Raw genomic sequence first — 20,009 nt, 5'->3', positions numbered from 1 at the left:
ACTCACAGCTGTCTGCTGACCTAAGACAGGTTGGTGGACTCGGTGGTTGGTTGATTCTGTGGTGTGTAGATATGAACTGCAGATATAGACAGTCTATAGGCTGATGTAATTTACAGCAGGTGTTGAAGAATGCAGCATAAAAACAACGTTAATCTTAATAATTAATGGTTCCATTAAATTACGTGTATTAATTGCAATCAACTGAGCAACTGCAGTTGCCTCTTTCATTCTGCATGTGGTTTGACTGTAAAGATATACCAGGCCTTATCTACAGAAACAAAAAGGTGAGGACTTTAGGAATCTTGCTTACATTTCTTAAGACTTTATTAATTAGTTGGTCATCTGCATGAAAGGGTAAAGTCAGATAATCTTCCCTTATAAAGGTGAGATGTCAAAGGAGGTTTTTACTCCTGAGATATTTGCATTATAATGCCCTTGAAATCTGTTCCTTTACTGTCTTTCTGGACACCGTACACACTGGAGCACCCTTGGACACATGCCTGTAAGGAGCTGGCCAGTTTGCTTTGCCTCCATCACTCAATCCAATCCCTGTTGGATTACATGTGTGTTTCCTGGGAGTGGGGTCCCCCATTTTCCTTCTTTGTAGCAGCAGGTGTCCCAGGGGAGCTCTTAGCCTCGAGGTACTCCACTGCTCCGTAGGTCAGCATGGACAGCACAAGCACAGACAGAACAATGGAGGCTTTGATGTAAACTTGCAGTTTGGTGCTGTAAGCAAAGGCGATGACAAATCCAACTGATTCCCAGAGACGGTAATTTGCAAAGGCAGCCTCCTTGTTTTTCTCAAATAAAATGCCATAAAGTGCTGGAAGGAAGGAAGAAAGGAAGAAAAAACATGTCTTGTGAAGATTAAATCTGCAACCACGTATTTTCTGCAAAGGGAATGAATAGAGCACAATGGGGAAGACAGACACTCCCTCATAAATGTCAGAGAAAGGAAAATACAAGCCTTGTCTTAAAAAATTTGTTGTGCTTCTGTGAATGAAGTGGCCTAGCAAAATAAACACAACAAAATAGAGAACATGGAAGAAAAGGGGAACAGAAATGCAAATAAGGAAGAAATAAAGTGACCTACTGAAGTAAGATGGCATGACTTCTTTTTTCAAATTATTAGCCACAAAAATCAAGGGTTTTGCACTGATGAACAAGTAAGTAGGGAGAAAAAGGAGGCATTGACATTTTAGAGTCTCTATGTATAACTATTGATAAGCTCATACCAAATCCCTACAAGCTTTCGCAACGTGGGCCCAGATTAAGTATGCAGGTAAGAAATGTCTCTCTTAATCAACCAGTTTTTCAAATTTTCATGTCATGGATGGGTTAGCAAGTAGAATATCCTTGATACATACAGAACTTCCAGGCAGCAACTGGAAAACTTACTTGACATTGAGACTTAGTTCAACTGATCATCCTAATGCAGTTGGGAAGGTCCCAATGAGCTCAGTCAGTTACACACACACCACTGGGATTGAGGGAGGGATTCCAGCCTCCAAGTCTGACTAGTGAAGCACACAGGGAAGGGCAGAGAGTTTGCTTTCCTCTGGCTGCTGAGATAGCACCAGCGGTGACAAAGAGCAGGACATTTACTCTCACTCAGATATGGTGTGTGCAGAGGGAAGGAGAAGAATATAACAAACTTTGACTCTTTTCACCCACTTGTCTAAGAACACATCTATTTGAAATATGTCCATTCAGCCAAAAGGCAAAGAGGAATGCAAAGTTCTCTGAAAAATCTGAGTAGATTTAGGTACCCCTTCAGTTTTGTTAAATAGGGAGAGACCTAATCTGTATGAAAAGCTTATGTGTCCTGATGACTGCAAGAGGACATTTGCTGAATTGTTTCAATTTAGGCATGATGGAAAATCTGGACAAGTGCATCACAAGATGTACTTAGTTCATTAAACTGGCTCAGTGGAGTGTAGATATGATAATCCTTCACAGTTTTGCCTAATAAATGAAAAAGTACAAATTGTTCATACTAATTTCCTGATATGCACAGTGTTATCTTCTAGAAAGGTATTAGGAAGGTTTCTAACGCCATGGCAGTTCCATGTTGAAAGGTTATCTGGTTCTCAGCTGGTACATGTTTGCTATTTTGAAGCAAATTGCCTGGATGAGCTTCAGCAGGACCTGCTGGGCTGAGTGAGTGAAGAGGCTGCTAGTTCTGAAATTTCACAGTCCACTTCCATGGAAATTGTCCTGGATTTTTTCCACTGCCTTTTTTCCCACTCATTCCCCTGGTACTAGTAGGCATGGATATGTAACAGGACTGCGAGAAATTATTTGAGTCTGGGTTTATTAACTCTTTAGACTAATATTCTTTCTAAAGACACAAATCAGCCTGGAAAGAACTTGGTTTAACTGTAGTCCACCTGATAGTTCCATGTGGCACAATTGTTGTGCCCCAGGTACAGTTTTTGTCAGTGGGCAATATCAGCATCTGTGCTTAAGTTAGATAAGAAAGAGCACTACATGCTCTGAAATGAGGTAGCTTTCATTAGAAATAAGTGAGAGCCTCCACAGACAAACACAAACATGTCAGGAAAACTTTCTAAGATGAAGTGACTCATCCACTGTGAGCCTACATATCCTCTAGGGGGTACTCGAGTATTAACTATCCTCAGGAGCACAAAGGAAACCAAAGAATGCCTTAACTATGTGGCACTGTGCCATTTGTGTATTCACTGGTTCATCTGCAGCATTCATGGGAGCTCAGCAAAGGAAGGACCACAGACCTTGTAAACCAATGTTATTTTGGAGGTCTTATCTCACCTCATAGTCTTTGATGCTGGGAATTTCTCATGAGATGTATATCTGTATAAAACCTTTGAAGGGGAGAAGACATTTAGTCCTATGTGGATCTGTCAAACTGAAGATCCTATTCTGGGATGCAGCATTGTGGGGCAATGTCACTGCACCTCTCAATTCATCTCTTTCATGCCATCACTTGATGTTTCACTGTGACAATGTGACAAAGAGAGCTTTGTGTAATTTTATAAATGGGGCTGTGAAACAGCCGAGTAAGGTACAGACCAAAAACAAAAAAAAAAAACCACTATGCAAGGAAAAAGAACATTTGGGTGTTTTCCAAATGTGAAAATTTTCACACAAATGTGAAATTTTCACAAGTATCTTGCAGGAATCTGGGAATGGAGATGACCTGAAACAGTGCTGTAAATAGAGACTAATCCAGTCACATAGTTGCAGAGCTCACTCACCATCAAGTAAGCATGAAGCATTGTCCACTGTCTTTGCCTCATCTTGGGGTTTGGATTCTACAGTCACTTCTCAGCCACCTTCTCAGACTTCTCAGAGGACTCAAGTCCTCTGTACTTACCCCTTTTTTCCCTAATGTGGGCCTCAGGTGCATTTTTGTCAGTTGTGCAGGAGCCTTACTGAAGAAACATGCTCCTCAAGAACATCTCAAATGTATGTAAATGCTAGAAGAGGGGGTACAAAGCCCAGCTCTTTTCAGTGGTGTCCAAGAAAAGTGGGTAAGAGGAGATGGGCATAAATTGAAATACATGTGGTTTCCTCTGAACATCAGGATACTTTTTTTTACTATGAGGGTGACTGAGTACTGTCCCAGGTTGCCCAGAGAGGATGTGGAGTGTCCTTCTCTGGAAAATATCAAAGGGTCCCTGGGCATAGTCATGAGAAAGTGGCTGTGCCCAGATGGCCCTGCTAGAGCAAGGGAGTTGAAGCCCAGACATCCTTTCCATCCCTAACTCCACTGTGATTCTGAAAGAAGCACAGTATCCAAGGACAAGGCTTTCTGGATAAGGCAGAAGCAGGACAAAGGACAGGTCCTTTATCCCAGTGGAAGACTAAGATAAGTTCTCAAAAGTGTTAGGAATAAACTTGCAGAGCAGTCAGAATGACCGTGGCTGAAGAAGCAGGAACTGAATGAACAGCTTTGCTTAGGAGAGAGCAAATCCTCACTGATGTTCTCCTTCCATGGCCCTAAGTATAATTAAGAGCAGTGATTTAAAAATTTTGCCTAAGGCACAAGCCTCTGGTAAGGATGTGAGATGATGAGAGGGTGTCCCTTGATGTGTGTACTAGCTCTCCTCTAGGGGACATGAGCTGGAGCTGCTGGAGGGGCAGAGAATGATGCTGGCCCTGTGCTAGAGGCAGGGACATGTGCTTGAAAGGAGGTCACTATCAGTGGCAGGCAATGGACTGCCATGCTTTCCATCTGGCTCCTCAGGAGGAACATGACACTTTATCTAGTGGGTGAAATCTTCTAAGGCCCTGAAACAACCAAAGGGATCAGAGGAAGGAAGGCCAAGACACATAACCTGATGTGTGCCCAGAGGAGCACTTTGCCCTGAAGTGACTTTGTAATGATGTATTATAATTCCAGCTTAAATATTTGGCAATGAATTCCATACTTTGTTTTTGCATTGTGTGAGAAATACTATTCATTTTGATTTCTATACAGGCATCTGCCTGATAGCTTTATCTGGTGTCCCTAATCATGCTTTTAGGAGATATCATTAATTTCAAGTCACCTTCTCCATACAATTAATTACCTTACTGACTGCTTTCCATACTTACCTCTTGTCCAGGCTAAAGATTCCTAGCTTTTTATTCTTCCTTCAAGGAAAAGTGCCCCATGACCTTGCTGCTTTTTATTGCCTACTTATGCATAATCACACTGGATTATGAGTTTTGAAATGGAGTAAATCAGAGCTGTATGAAGTTACTTGGCTGCATAATATTGCTTTCTGTGGTTTTCTCCTACATTTTTTTTTCCAATATCTCCTAACAGACAATTTTCTTCTTCTTTTGTTGCTGAGCTTTGAGTTAATTTTATCCAGAGTGCTCTCCTTTATTGCAAAAGACAGACTAAATGTATAATTCTTCTTATTTTCTAAATTACTTTGAAATACTTATACTCCTCCAGAATATTTATTCTGAATACCCATTACCATCTTCTGCAGTATTCCTCTCTCTTCATCTTGGAAAACTTGGTTTAATGAGTATTTTGCATGCTTACTTCCAACTTGTTCTATTTCTTCTGCTTTCCAATGAGTTAACATTTTTAGCTGCTCTCTGAAAGCCATTATCATTGTTATGCAGCATTGTTTCATAGATTCAAACATGCAGACTCTTATACCTTGAGAAAATACATTTCATTTTCATCAGGACTTACCATTAGTTTGTGTTTGCCAAACAGCATCAGATACACCCCAAAGACCAGGGATTACAAAAAACACAGCAAGCTGCTTGGGATCAGGTTTCCAGAGCAGTACTGTTATTAAACAGCTTGTGTTCAGAACTGCAGCTGTTGATTTAGAAGGAAATAAAGAAGAGAAACATAGATGCAATTATAATCGGGACAGATTGTGGTAGATAACACTTTTTTATTCTACCCCCAACGAAAGCACAAGGCAATCTTAAAATCTTTCTGGTTCATTGAGCTTTGTGCTGACTGAGCTGATATCACATGAAACACAAGACAATGCAGGCCTTTGACAGTGTCTAGTTCATAATTCTGAGCAGGGTCCTGAGCTGAGAGATCCTCAGTGCTGATATGGTTGCAGCCCAAAGGACAGGAACCACTGAGTAGGAGAAGCAGCTTCTGAAAGGCTTGCAGTCATGTGAGGCATGTGGGAAGGGGGAGCAAACACACTTCTGCTCTCCTTGTCTTAAATGAGGTCTTCATTTAGGGCCAGAGGGGACAATTAAGGATTTCTAGAGGGTGGCTTTGGGTCTTTCTTTTGAAAAGTGGTTTGTAAATGAGTCACAGATTTTTTTTCCCCCCCACAGGTGCACATTCACAGGCTGAGTAAAATGACCACTAAACAGAATTGAGAGGTTCAGAGGTATTCAATTTCTAACACTACAGTCTTGGAGGAGATTTAATTGTTTATTGCTACTATTAGATGTTTTTGGTTTTTTGGAGTTTTTTTATATCTGAGTTTTATAGATTGAGACACACACCTAGAACAGACAGAAGAATCTATGAGCTAGTGACCATAACAGAAAGTGCTCTAAATTTCTTCTTCCTTGTCCAGGTTTAAAATTTCCTGTGGACAAAATGGCTAGAATATCTTGATGCATATTGATCTATCAGTGATGTTTCTAATAATACAAATTATTGCATAGTGGAAATAGGGTATTAGTCCACTTCTGTATGCATAATGCATAGAGCCACAAAAGAAATATTTGTTGGTGTTTTTTAATGCCTCCATTACTCATTAGAACAATGTTCTCTGGAGGGGGAGATGTTCTTAAATATGCAAATTTTTCTCAAGGCAACATGAAAATTACTGTCCCATACACAAGTCCTTAAGTTATTCTAGCCTGATACATGACTTCTACTTTTCTCCCTATAGAACAAGTAGTAAAAAGGACAACAGGCCAACTTTTAAAAATCTTCCTGAAATTTCACTGAAATTTCCAAGTTTGCAATTTCTTGAGACTCAGGTCAACAGTGACTTGCTTTCACTCCATAAGGGTGAGGAGGTTTCGGCCCAGTGGAGAAATCCTACTTATGATAGTGCAAGTTTCAACATCTGCATGGTAAGATCATTTCTCATTTGGCTGCATCAGAGCTATAAAGCACCAAAGCTCTAGGGCACTTCCTGCACAGATAGAGCCCTCCAAAGCAGGCTGAACTTACATCACCAGCAAAGCGATGTAAGGCAAAGACAGCAATACAGTGCTTAGATGTGAGCTGAGCTGCCTCTCTTCTCGTGAGTGAAGTTTGTGAAGTCTGCCTCTAGACTGACTTTGGTTTTAATTGATAGCTGACAGCAAGCTATCCCTTTGTACATGCAAAGGAGGGAGTAGTGGATTTGATTACATGTGGTGATCAGTCATTCAAGAAATCTCTACATACCTAATGCAAATAGAAGTTTTCTACCCGTGAACTGGGAGATCCTTCCAAAGAGCAGAGAGCAGAGGGAATTTATACCTGCAAAGCAGATCATCATATAGCCAACATACTGTATCCCCAGGGCACAGGTCACAAAACTCTGGAAGACAAGGGATAGTGGTGTCACATTTTCTTTGATAAAAATAAACAGCTAAAGTTCAGGAATCTTAGCCTGAGTGTTTGGTAAATAGCCAGCATGGATGAGATAAAAAGAGCACTGCTAGAGATTTTGCATACAAGTCTCTGCTGCATTGACATAGCTGGCCTTCAGGGGCAACTTTGCTTCCCCAGTTCCCAATCAGACTGATGCCATGCAAACAGGGCAGTAACAAGCAGAACAAATCTGAGCACTGCTTGCTGTACAAATAAAACTCCTGGAAGTAGCATTAAGAATTTTCTGCCCTTCCCATGGTAGCCCAAGAGATGAAAATTGATGATTGACACTATGGTCATGACAGAGCAGCTCCCAAAAAATAAGAGGACCTCTTCTATAAGAGCATATAACCAGTGGAGGTTGCCATGGAGAGCCCCTTTCAATCCGTTCCAGCACAGCAACAAGTGCACCGTTCCATCTGATTTATATGCAAGGTTTGAAAGCCTTAAGCATGAAAGAAGCAGCTCAGGAAGGTTGCCCTTTTTCTTTTGAGGCTTCCTCAACAAATGCCAGGAGAACACACCTGCTGCATGTCGAGGTTTGCTGAGAAACTGGAGGAGCAGAGGTGGTTTGAGCCCTTCAGTCTGTCAGGCTCTGGACCTGCTGCAGGAGTGACTGGTGAGAGCTTTCAGCCAGCCATGCTGAGGCCTTGCCCTCTTACCGTAAAGGTTGTCAAAATAAAGTATGTGGAATGTGTGCTGATTTGCATTTATACAAACTCTAGGGAAACCAGAAGAGGAAGGAAGATATGAAAGCTTTGCTGGCTTCTGGCTTTTCTCCCAGTTTGTTATTTACAACAAGGTGAAGAGTTTGAACCTGTAGCTCTCTGCTGCAGCCTCCACTGGTGAGTTAAGCTCTCTACTGCATTATTTTTGAGGCTACTCCAAGGGACATATTTACTGCTGTTTGAAGATGTCACTCAGAGGTCATTCATGTAGAAGCGAGCAGTAATTTTGCAATCCACAAATCATCATTAAAAAAATCTTCATTTGACAAATAAATATTGATCAGATGTAATAATAAGATGCAACAGCACAAAAAAATCAGACAGAAATATATTTTCATTTACATGCATACCTTTGAGAAGTCACCACTAAGAAATGCCTGTTCAAACCCACTGTACATTGTCAGAGGGATTAGAAGACACTGTCTTTTATCTTTAAGATGCCGCAAAGTTGCTAGGAACGTAGACCAAAAGGGTGTTTTTTCTTTCTCAGTCTCTGCTTGGTCAGATTTGATCTGGTCCAGAAATATAATAACCAGCAACACGGCTAGCACACCACTAGCTGCAAAAAAAAGCAAAACAAAAAGTTCATGAAAAACTGAGGAATGCTGAAAGAATGATGGGAAGTTGCTTGCTGCTGTTACTGCTCTGACTTGGTGCTTAGCTCTCTGTGGGATATTTTGGCAGCTGCCTCAGATTCCGCTTCAGTGTAAAGGCCATTTCTGTATAAACAAGAAGGCCTGATCTGCAGTCACATCTTCTGCATACAGCTGTGCGCTGGCAAATCCCCTGAGCTCAGCTGTGCTGGGCTGTGTGACAGCCGCCGGCCGCAGAGGGTGACGGCTCACCCTGCCAGGGCAGCCCAGGGCCACGGCCATGGGAGCTGGCCAGAAACAGCTCCCTCCCTCGGGAGCTATCACAAGGCTTTAAATCAACCAGAGAGAGGAGTACTCACTTCCAGTGCCAAGGTTTTCATGGCTAGCGGGGCTCTTCTTTCAAATACATGGAAAGAAAAATAAATGCTGTCTTGAAACCCAGTATATGTTGTGCCACTTTTTTTTTTTTTTTTTGGCTCAGAACCATGCTTTGAGTATGGAATATATGCTGTTTTGAAGATGATAGCGAGCAGCTCTAGTTAACTTGAAAAGATGGAAGTTACAGCTTCAAACCTATAATTTCCAAGCAGAAGCAGGATATAAAAGAATATATGGAGTAGTTAATCAGAAAATGATCATGTATGTATCAGTCTAGATTTATTGCTCGTGTAGTGAATCAAAACAATTTTTTTCATGTTATCAAGAAGTCAACCATGCCTCATAATGTACGAGACAACCATAGATTCACAACTGATTGCTTCATTAAGGATGCAGGGCATGATAATGTTTCCTCACTTATGCTGACTAGAATTCCATCCATGGAAAGAACTACAGTTCAGAGTAAGATGAGAACTGGCCACCTCTTTCCATCCACTTTGCTTATTTAATGCGCTCCTATAATATGTTTATGGATATTGTCTCTACTGTGAACTTTTAATATCCAAATACATCAGCAGATTTACAATAAATTGCCTCATTTTTTTATTGCTTATTATTTTTCATCCATGTCTCCTAAAATTTCTCCAGTGTCCTGGTTCCCCACGGTGGCTGAGCTGTAAATCCTTTGTGATTCAAGTCATTATTGGTTCTGCCAGAGTGTTTATTAGTACTTATGGACTGATTGCTGGACTTGAATGGATGAGAGCAGGACACCCATACTTTTAGAAAAAATATATATAACAAATACGTTAAAGGAATAAAGAGCAATTGTAGGAGATAATGGCATGGCTTTATAGGAGTTGATATGACCATAAATAGAAACATTCACAGTCCTTGAGAAAGCAAAACAGCAGAAGAGTTATCCATTATTTTCTCCCCCCAAGCTGGGCAAAACAAGCATTCAGCCACCAAATAGAGGACACATTTTAAAAATGTCTGTGAACGAAATATTTAGCCGGTTACTCTCCCTTGAGGTAAGAAAAGACATCTCTTTTATTAAGAGCTTCAAAGAAAAACGAAACCCCGGTGACGCAGGGTCAGGAGGAAGCAGGGTTGCATTCACTTTGTATGCGCAAAGCCTAAGGAAGTGCTGTATATGTTAGTCATCAAATTTTAATTTAAACTTTACAGACAAACATGCCTTGAGCAGAAAGCCATCAGCTCCAGGACATTCTGGGAGGAGAGCGGGGGCATATCTTTTACACTTTCCCACCAATTAGGAATGGAGGATGGGGACAGAGGAAGAGTTTTCTGCAATGTCCCTGTGCACTGAGACCTGGCCCTGCCTTGATCACATACACTCTGTTGGAGTGTATGGCAAATTCTATGTTTTTGTCTCAGCACAGAGACTACCTCTATGTTCAGAGACAGTGAAAATATTCTGACAGAGCTAAGGTGCACCAGATCCTTTCCTTTATCCAGAAAATAACTTCTTTTGAGTGGGATACTTTTCAGAATTTTCCTCACTCAGTTAGTCCTTGCATATTTAGGAAGGAGTTGTTTATAGCTCTCACATATCTCATTTTCCTTTAGCAAATTAGATTGAAGGAGAAAGTCAGAATCTTCATCTGCAAAGCCATGCTAGATTCCACCAGTACGAGGCTCTCCATCAGTGATAGTGATTAAAGGTTGTGTGGATCACTCACCAGTATAGACCCCTAACAGTGTGTAGATTAAGGAGTCAGAGGGTCTTTCTGAGCCAGTGCTGTTAGTGGTATCAGTCAGGCAGTCATATGCTCCACAGCATTCCAGGTCTTCTTCTGAGATCTCCCCTAATTGAGAACCAAATGAAAGGCAGGTCAGTGAAGAGATCAGGTAAGTCCACACTATGTGCAAGGATATGAGAATGTAAGGAATCCAGTGCTTAGTGATTGCTCCTGGTTTCAAGTCTTTCCTGATTAGAGATATTTAACTTCAGAATCCCCATTTAACACACACAAATTTTGGTTTAAGAGAAACAAAGGAGACATCAAACACTGAATTAATGGTTACATGAGGACAGGGACTAAAGTTAGAGCTGAAATCTGAATCCAAGCTCAATTTGCAGTATTCAAATTTTGAGTATGTATTTTTACCTCTTAATCATAATACGTCAAGAGATAGGCCTTTAAGTTTACACCAGCAAAGGACTGATGGACTTCAGTTCTTACAGCTGCCCTGCATTTTCATCTCCAGATAATTTCTGTATATGTTACAGGAACAGAAATCACCTCCAAACATTTTATTAATATAAATTCAAATTATTATTACACAGTATTTTAGTCCTCCAAGTACCCTGCTATTCCTGACTTTATTATTTTACTACTGCCTTTATGACTTTCTAAGAACACAGTTGAAACTAACAGCTCAGCAGGGTTTGCAATAAGACCTTTGCTTTGTGCAGTCCTATCACTTTTGTGCAGGGCATATGTCACAGCCACAAACACACATGTACTCACACACTGTCACCAGCACACTGTGCCCACTTCCTCCAGTACTCTCTGGGTAAATAATAAAAGCTAACCCAAAGTGTAAGCCTGAATAAACTGTCTCCTGGAGGAGGATGATCCAAAGCCACACAGTAATTTTAGTGCTTTCACTGCAGAATTTGTCTCTGGTCCAAGCACAATAAAGGGCAATACAGCTGTACCTTGGCTGATTCCTTGAGGAAGAGCTGATCCATAATTTTTCAATTAAGCTTATTGTGTAACTACTTTTAGTGTGTTTTTCCTCATTGCTTCCCATCAAAGCTGCTGTCATGTGAATCAGATGTCTAACCAGCTTCATAAACAACTTTAGGTTTAACATAAAATAAAATGTAGTAATGTAAAGAAAATCATTACCTTATTATAGTCACTACTACTACAGACCTTCAGCAAAAAATAGACAAACAGACCTTCAGCAAAATTGCCATATGCAAAAGGTGAGTCATATGAATGAAGGGTGGAAATGCGTAAAACAAGTTTTTTATCTGTTCCTGCATCATCTGAAGATGAAGCTGCACATGCAATTAGTCATATATATGCAAGCTGCAAGGCAGGGTTTGCACTGTTTCTCTTGAATTGAAGCTCTAATATTGTTGAATGAGGAAGGATGACTCTTGTAATTTACACCGATTACTGTCTTTGGTTCTGGTATTACCATATGGTGTAACTTTGCCTCGCTGTGTCTGGATGCAGTGGTGCAGGCAATATGTCTAGAGTAGGTACATGTCTGAATTTTATCCATTTTGATTCTCCAAATACAGGCTGTATCTTTCCTACTGCTCAGCGAAATTATACATTTGAAGTACATAAAAATATGAATGGATGCCTTTGCATAAGCGTCAGAGGAGAGAAAAAGAATTGCATGGAGATTCTTACCCCCTCACCCCAGCAAAGAAGTTCCCTCTAGATTAAAGCTGCGTCCCACTGAGAAGGCACAGTAGAGAAATTTATGTTATAACTACTCATCACTGTCATGAAGATGTGCAAAGCCTTTGGCTTTGAGAGTTGTTCACAGGAACACAGATTTTTCTGAGATTCCATGTAATAGATAAAAAAATAAGTATCTTTTAAATTTGGAGGAACATCCTCAAAAGTAAAACAAGACCAAAAAACCACCAGTGTTTTATTTCTCTTGTTAAAACTATGTGTGCTGCGAGGCAGAGGACAGTCAAATGGTTCCAGTCTGTACAGACCCCACAGCTGCACCACTGCCTCTACCCTGCAAGTGAAATCAGAAAATAAATATTCCCCCCTGAGATATCATGTGGCTCTGGGATCAGGTCAGCAGGGCTCCACTGCACTTGAAAAGGTCTGCCAGCATTCTGCTTTGATGGTGCTTCACCTACAGTGCCTCAGGTTTAAAGGAAGGATGATTCTAGGTAAGTATCACACCTTGTTGCTACTACTTTGCCATAAATCCAAGGATTCAAAGATCAAAACCTGATGCCATCTTCCTGACATTTAGCTTTAACCTAGTAGCTATTTCAGAACTCTTCAGAGGACATAGTGCTTAACTGAGACAGGAAAAAGGTAACTTCTTGCTGCTCATAGTAGCAGTGTATATGGAAAATTCTCTCCATGTCTGGAGAACAATCCTGTTTTGATTTTGACATGATGTGGAATATGCAGGAGACTGCAATGATAAGACACCGCAGCATTTTGAATCTGTAAGGTGGCATCCAAATATTAATTTATCTTCATAACTACCCTTTTAAAATTGACACCAATTGCATGCATGGGAAATGAGGGCACTGCTGCTGAGTGATTTCTTCAAGCTACATTGGCATCTGCTGTCTGAGCCTGAAATACAGCAGAGGAGGCCTCCTGCCAACAGCTACTGCTATTTCTTCTTGACAGCTCTGTAGAGCACTTATTTTCAGCAAGACCAGCAACCAGTCTGACTTATTTTGAATGCATAACAGCAAACCAACCCAATACTACAAGCAAAAAGGTTGGTTCAATATTTTGTCTTTTGTTTTAAACCACTTCTAATAGAAGTCAGACGTGGAGGACTGTCACAGCCTGCAGCCTGTCTATGCTTTGCAATCCAGGAGTAGAATTGAAAGAGAATTCAATAGAGTTCTATTTTTTAGCTATTTGTCTGAACTCTCTTTATAGCTGATTTTTGATAGAAAATAGACACTTTCAGAGAGAAATTTATCGTCTGTTTCAGACATCTATCCTCAGATGGGCTAACTCTCATCTGAAGTGTCTGCTTCCACTGACTATGGCAGCTCAGCTGCAGAAATTTACCTCTCATCTATCTAGACCTAGTTGATGTTTATAGAAAGAAGCGCCAAAATTTTAAATACATTTTACCTTGATTGGAAGATTGGCTAAGTATCAAGGATGAGATAAGATTTCCCCAGACGCCGGAAGTCTGAAACACCAGAAAGAAGATCCCAAAGTATTGGTTGATAATGTCTTTAGCACTTTTTCCTGCTTTCTCAGCATACAAAGTGCCAGCAATAGTGAGGTAAGTGCATTTGGCAGACCAGAGTGGTGCTCCTCCTAAGCCCAGGATCATAGAGGTAGGGATAAGTGTGTACCTGCCAAAGAACACTTTATTTAGCATAGCTGTTGCCATTAGCATAGTAATCATTTGCCCAAAGATCCAACAGCAAAAACAGACATCAAAGAAATAGATTTATCCTTTTTATGATACCATAAATCTGTTACATGGAATCAAGAGAAGGCCAGCCTTGTGAAGTTTGGGCCATGCAAGCATAGGCAGGTCTGGGCGGGGACCAGGCCTAGGCAAGGCTGGCTGGGTCTGTGCTTATGTGCCATAACTTCTCACAAGTTAAACTATGTTAAACTGAGAACTAAATTGCACATGCACTTCAGAAGATGGATATTGACAACTTTCCTCTACACAGTTGCAACCCTTGTCACTGGAGAGCAGAAGTTGGTCATCCACCTTTAGAAAGAGCTAGGCAGGTGTTAGACTTCTCCTCTGGTCCTCTTCTCCCAGAGCTACTGGCTGGAAGATTGTCCTCCTTCAACCTTTTCAAAAACAACCCTAAAAGTCTTTTGACTTTTAAATGAAACTCCTGATTCCCCCCCCCCCCCCCCCCCCCCCAAAGGGGAATCTCTGCTACAAACATGAGTTGGAGAAGCAACATCAGGTGAGTAGATGGGTGTATTCATTCTGTATCTTTGCACATGTTCACCTCTCTGGTCCACCTAAAACTGGATCTACTTATCTTGATTTGTTCCAAGTAGCACTTTTGGCATCCAACTTTCTACTCTGCAACACAGAGTTAGAGCAGGAATGGAGAAGAAACAGAAGAAAGAACTTTGCCCTTACTTATTTTGTTTGAACACAACAGAGAGGGTTAAAATATTTAAATCCTACCAGCTAGCATAGAAGTTCCCTAAGGAGTAGGCGACGTAGCAGCACATAGAGACTGCGATGGTCCACTTGCAGCCCAGCTTCTTGATGATGATGGGAGGCAGGAACATGGACGATAAGGTGAGTGCAGCATACAGAACACTTAGGGAAGCAACACCCAGGCCTTCTTCTGCATTGAGACTGCTCTGCAGGGACAAAAGCAGCCATTGAGACAAATTTTACCACAGGTACATATTACTAGAGAGTGTACAGAGAATGGCTTTGGGCAGAAATAAACGGACATAGCATCTGGGGCTGGGTATTGCTGTCTCACTTCCCCAAAATAGACTGACTATGGACTTGGAAATTTCTTCAAAATGTTAGACCATTTATGAAAACATAGTTTTCATAAATGAAAACCTAGTTTACAAAACTAGGTGAGGATTGCCCAGATTCAAAGCTTTGGTAAGTCATTCTTTAGATTATTTCATGTTATTTGTTAGATTTTCTCTTTGAAAGCAAGTTGAATGAAGGATAACCTCTTTTCTTGGTCCTCATTTGTTGTCTCAAGCAGGAATATTCTCAGATCTGCACTGCAAGGGCTGGCACAGCAATAGTGGGAGATTCTTTGCTTTAAACTACAGGTGTGAAAATTTCTAAGATTTTCAGAGGCCAAGGTCCAAATATCCTACTAGGCTCACAGTGGCCCTTAGTATTTGGAAGTAATTGATTCACCCACATTTTCACAAAGAGGGAATAGCATTTTACTGATCTAAACAGGTTTTATAGTTTTATGCTCAAAATAGTTATCCTCTTGTCTTGATGCTCTGAAAGTTGAAATGAGAAGATCAGTTTGGGAGACCTGGACAAGCCTGAAAAATGGGTCCATGTGAACCCAATGAGGATCAACAAGTCCAAATTCAAGGTGCTACCCCTGGGTCAAGGCAATCCCAGACATGAGTACAGACTGGGAGAAGAACACATTGAGAGTAGCCCTGCAGGGGAGGACTTGAGAATTCTGTGCATGAGAACATGGACAAGAGCAAGAGTGTGTGCTACAGCCCAGAAGGCCAGCTGCATCCTGGGCTGCATCAAAATTAGTGTGACCAGCAGGGCAAGGGAAGTGATGTCCCCCTCTACTCTGCTCTGGTGAGTCCCCATCTGAGGCACTGCATCCAGTCTTGGGGTCCCTGGCACAGGAAGGGCATGCACCTGTTGGAGAGGAGGGCCATGAAGATGATCCAAGGGATGGACCACCTCTCCTGGACAGGCTGAGAGAGTTGAGATTGTTCAGCCAGGAGAAGAGAAGACTCCAGGAAGACCTCATTGCAGCCTTTCAGTACTCAAAGGGGACCTTAAAAAGTTTGGGATGTGACTTTTCACAAAGGCAGATAGTGATAGGCCAAGAAAGGGCAAAAGTTTTAAACTAAAAGAGAGATTTAGGGTAGATATTAGAAAGAAAATCTTTACTGTGAGGGTGGTGAGGCATTGGAGGAGGTTGCCCAGAGAATCTGTGGATACGCCATCCTTGGAGATGTTCAAGCCCAGACTGGATGGAGCTTTGAGCAACCTGGTTTAGTGGAAGGTGTACTTGCCCATGGTGTAGGGTTGGAACGAGATGATCTTTAAGGTCCTTTCCAGTCAACCAATTCTGCAATTCTATGCTGCTTAGCAATGTTTTCCTGATTGTTTTGATTAATAGGTGATATGCTTCAGTATGATTTTGGAAGGGGGACTGCATGCTGAGGGGGTGGCACTGGAGAGCATTGTGGGGGAACGAAGCTGTTGGTGGCTTCATGGAACAGTTTCCAAGCCTGCAGTGGCTGTGCAGTCTGGCCATGCAGGACCATGGTGGCAGTCATGCAGCTCGCTTGGAGACAGCCAACTACCAGGACAGTGAGGTGAGGACAGTCTCTGTTAGAGCAGGGTCAAGGCATTTCAGAATTGGAATGGTTGTTTTGTAAACAGGCAAAGAGGCTTCCTGATCTCAGAGGTCTTAATTTTGAACTATCACATGTTCAAACTTCCAAAAATTAAAAGCCAGGGTTCCACAATCATAAGAACTTTACTGTCTGGGTTTTTTTTGTTTTGTTTTGGTTTTGTCTTGGTTTTGTTTTTTGTTTTTGTTTTTTTGTTTGTTTTTTGGGTTCTTTTGTGGGTTTTTGTTGTTGATGTTGTTGGGGGGGGTCTGGGTAGTGAAATATTGAAATGAATGATGAAAATGTTTAATATTCCAGTTACAGGTGCATCGGTTCACAGATTATTCTGAGTTGGAAGGGACCCACAGGATCATCAAGTCCCACTCTGAAGTAAATGCCTGTATGGCATTGAACCCACAACCTTGTTGTTATCAGCACCAAGCTCTAACCAACTGTTTCAGATGGTGGGACTGACTTGCAGCTTCAAGGGTTTTTCTTGCCCTGCCTCATCAATCTCCCCAACTCATAATACCTCCATCAAGTTTTGGCTCTGTTTTTGCAGAACAGCCCTGAGTTCAGAATCTGACAATGCCAGCAAAGAAAAGCTGTTCAAGGAGAGAAGAGAGATGTACAGAACAAGGACAGACTCTTCCTGAAATGACGTCAAGTCGTCATTATTGCGAAGAAGTTCATCATGTAATGTATCAAGTTCCACCCTTAAGGCATAGAGATTCCCACTCCAGTTGGAAAATTCAATACAGTTGATCGTGATCATACGTTAATAGTTTGCCTAAAGTCGCTTGTCAATGTCTTCTATTCATTTATCAGCCATTAGACCAGCAGAGACTTTTAGGCTGAAAAGTTTCTCCTTGTGTTTATCTACTCAGAAGCATTCATAGACAGCAACAGAAACCTTCAGTCTTTTATTTTGGATGAGGAAGTGAGCTCTAATGGTAACTTGAGTATTCAAGTTATTCTAGAAACCCATCTCTGCTACTATGTTTTAAGATGTTTATGCCAGTAAAGTCACAATTGCTTTATTAAAAAATATTTTTTTTTACTATTATGTTATATCATGAGCCTAGAAATTACTGTATTATTTTATACTTAAACTATTTAATGGTTTGGACATAATTTTTAATTATTTCATGTTGCTGTACAATAATAATAATTATAAAATCTTAGCAATTTAGAAACATTCAAAACAAATCCTTTCCAGAAACTGAATTATTTTCCTTTTGGCAATATCTTTTTTTGAGAAAAGTCATCTCAGGTTAATTTTGTTTTCTGTTTCCATTGAAACAAATTTTGTGGATCTAGAGTAGTAGCATGACACAAGCATGCAAGCTATTTGAAAAATACTAGAATTAAATATTTAGTAAATGCTGCAAATCTGGGTAAAGAATATTAACCTGCAGCAAGTTAATGTTCTAACCCACCTTATAAAAATACTGTGCATGCCTTCCTCAGACACAGCATGGGAATATTGATGTGTTTCACGCTACCAGTTGGCCTGACGCCCTTCCAGCCCAGCTGTCCCGATAGCCAATGGGAGATGCCCCTCTTACCTGTAGGCTCTGGAGTCCTGAGTAAGCAGTAAAGAGAAGTAAAAATCCAAAAGAAATGACCAAAACATTCTTAAGATTCCTTTCCATGTTGATTCATAGAAGACAAAAGGTCTGCCGGTGGGCAAAGTTGATCCAATTATTCCAGGGGATGATTTGAGTTGGAGAAAAACAGCTTATGCCTTGATGGAAAAGGTCACTTTTTTCTGTGTTTGTAGAGAAGAGAGTTGCTAATTATTTGAAGACTGACCAGTGAACTTTACTTTTAAGTAATACTGAAAACTTGTTGTTACTCATTCACTTGTTACTCAGGCAATAGACAGCAGTCCCAAGGCCACCTATCATGTTTTTTTACAGAGGTATATGAGTCTCTTGCAACTCTTGCACCTATTTGAGTATTGAAGTAATATATTATATGGCTCTCCACTATGATCAGCGCAGAAGAAAAAAATTGCAAGCTGTGAAATCACTTTCTGTCATAAAGATACACAAGTCCATAAGGGACAAAGATTAAAAGCTGCACTGAAATCTATACCAAGCCTCTTGCTTAACTATGGTTACAAAAGCATAGGAAATGAGATTGTGCTACAGCTCTGTCTGCATACACCACTCCATAACTGGGCAGCACAGAATCCCAAAGCTGCTGGCTGCTTGGCAAGTGGGACACCCTTCATTCATGGGGAACCCTGGGGCTTTGGTCCCTCAAGTTTACCAAATTGTACTCACTAAAATTATTTTTCTCCATCTTTCTCATCAATGCAGAAGCCAAAAAAAAAAAAGGATTGAGCAGATAACTGAAAAAGCAAGTTCCCCTCCCCTTCTCTGGCCCTCTGACTGGCAGGGTGAATGGACCCTTCCTGCATCTGTGGCAGAGGAGGGATTTGAACCTGGGGACAAAGGGGAATCCAAAAGCCTCCATGCTATGATGTAAACAGGACTGTAGGGTGTCCAGTGTCCATTGGGAATGCACAGCTATGACTTGGTCTAAATCCCACTAGATGGCACAATTTTGCTTCCCACAGGGACATTCATGGAAAAGGGGAGGAAGATTTGATGCATAAATTAATTTAAAACATTTAAGAGGTCACAGCCAGTTTCTATTTTGGAGAACATTGCAGTATGTGCCCTTTCATTTTCTTCTTTTGCCTTATAATCTTCTTAAATGAAATAATGCAGAAAACATAATCTTTTAATTCTCTATTGTTACTGGTACTTCTATGTTGCAAGTCTAGATAATGGCTTTTTATTTTACAGGCTACTATGCTCAGCATGCAAACTCCTCGAGTGAGATCATAATGCTGCTCTTGTTTGGCAGTGTTTTTAAGCCTCTACAAGGAGCTTAGACCAAACTGATGGTACTTTCCCCCATCTTTCAAGTTTCTGGATCCTTGCAATTTTCACATGACAGTATTTCAGAAGAAATTTACACCTGGTGATAACATGCTTGTTTCTGTTTTGGACCCCTTAGAAAAGGTCTGCAAAATTCTAGGAATTTGCAGTTGCAGGTCTAAAACAACTGAAAAAAATATTGAGAATATGTAAGAATAATGCTTATCCCAAACCAAAGCACAATTATCACCCACTCCATCACAGGTGAGAACCAGGAATAATGCAAAGAACACTATTTATTTTAGTTCTCTGTCTTGACATTAGCAGTAATAACAAGAAAGCTTAAAAAAATCATCATTAACTGGACACTATTTTTAAAATGCAGTGTTAGACAGGTTCAGCACTTCAGCTATGGAGGAATTCCTGACTCCTAATTCATCACATCTTCTCAGCAGCATGGTATTGGAGAGCATATGGGGGATAGTGGTAATTTGTGTGTGTAGGGCTTTTTTTCTCTTCTTTCCACTGATCAAAGGCATTCAGCCTGTTCCACATCCCTTGCCCAGAGCTTTGGGTTATCC

The 20,009-nt window shown here is 40.9% G+C and overlaps 1 protein-coding gene across 1 annotated transcript; it reads right to left on the bottom strand.

Annotated features, from left to right (window-relative positions):
• Window positions 1-235: 235 nt before the first annotated feature.
• UNC93A (unc-93 homolog A) lies at window positions 236-18,320 on the bottom strand. The gene is made up of 8 exons (XM_063153476.1): window positions 18,103-18,320; window positions 14,640-14,821; window positions 13,601-13,830; window positions 10,463-10,588; window positions 8,136-8,344; window positions 6,869-7,004; window positions 5,177-5,308; window positions 236-823 (listed from the first exon to the last, which is right to left on the bottom strand). The coding sequence occupies exons 1-8, from the start codon at window positions 18,187-18,189 to the stop codon at window positions 558-560; spliced, it is 1,368 nt and encodes a 455-aa protein (XP_063009546.1). The 5' UTR covers window positions 18,190-18,320; the 3' UTR covers window positions 236-557.
• Between the last annotated feature and the right edge of the window lie 1,689 nt (window positions 18,321-20,009).

The sequence above is a fragment of the Melospiza melodia genome, chromosome 3 (assembly GCF_035770615.1).
Source record: "Melospiza melodia melodia isolate bMelMel2 chromosome 3, bMelMel2.pri, whole genome shotgun sequence".
In the NCBI taxonomy this organism is placed as follows: domain Eukaryota; kingdom Metazoa; phylum Chordata; class Aves; order Passeriformes; family Passerellidae; genus Melospiza; species Melospiza melodia.
This window is presented reverse-complemented; position numbering and strand designations above follow the sequence as displayed.

Excerpts from the sequence above, each read along its gene's own strand:
- UNC93A (XM_063153476.1), bottom strand. The coding sequence starts at position 18,189 with ATGGAAAGGAATCTTAAGAATGTTTTGGTCATTTCTTTTGGATTTTTA. Across the intron at positions 14,822-18,102 it reads CAGGACTCCAGAGCCTACAG|AGCAGTCTCAATGCAGAAGA; the intron begins GTAAGAGGGGCA and ends TTGTCCCTGCAG. Across the intron at positions 824-5,176 it reads TTGGCAAACACAAACTAATG|CACTTTATGGCATTTTATTT; the intron begins GTAAGTCCTGAT and ends CCTTCCTTCCAG.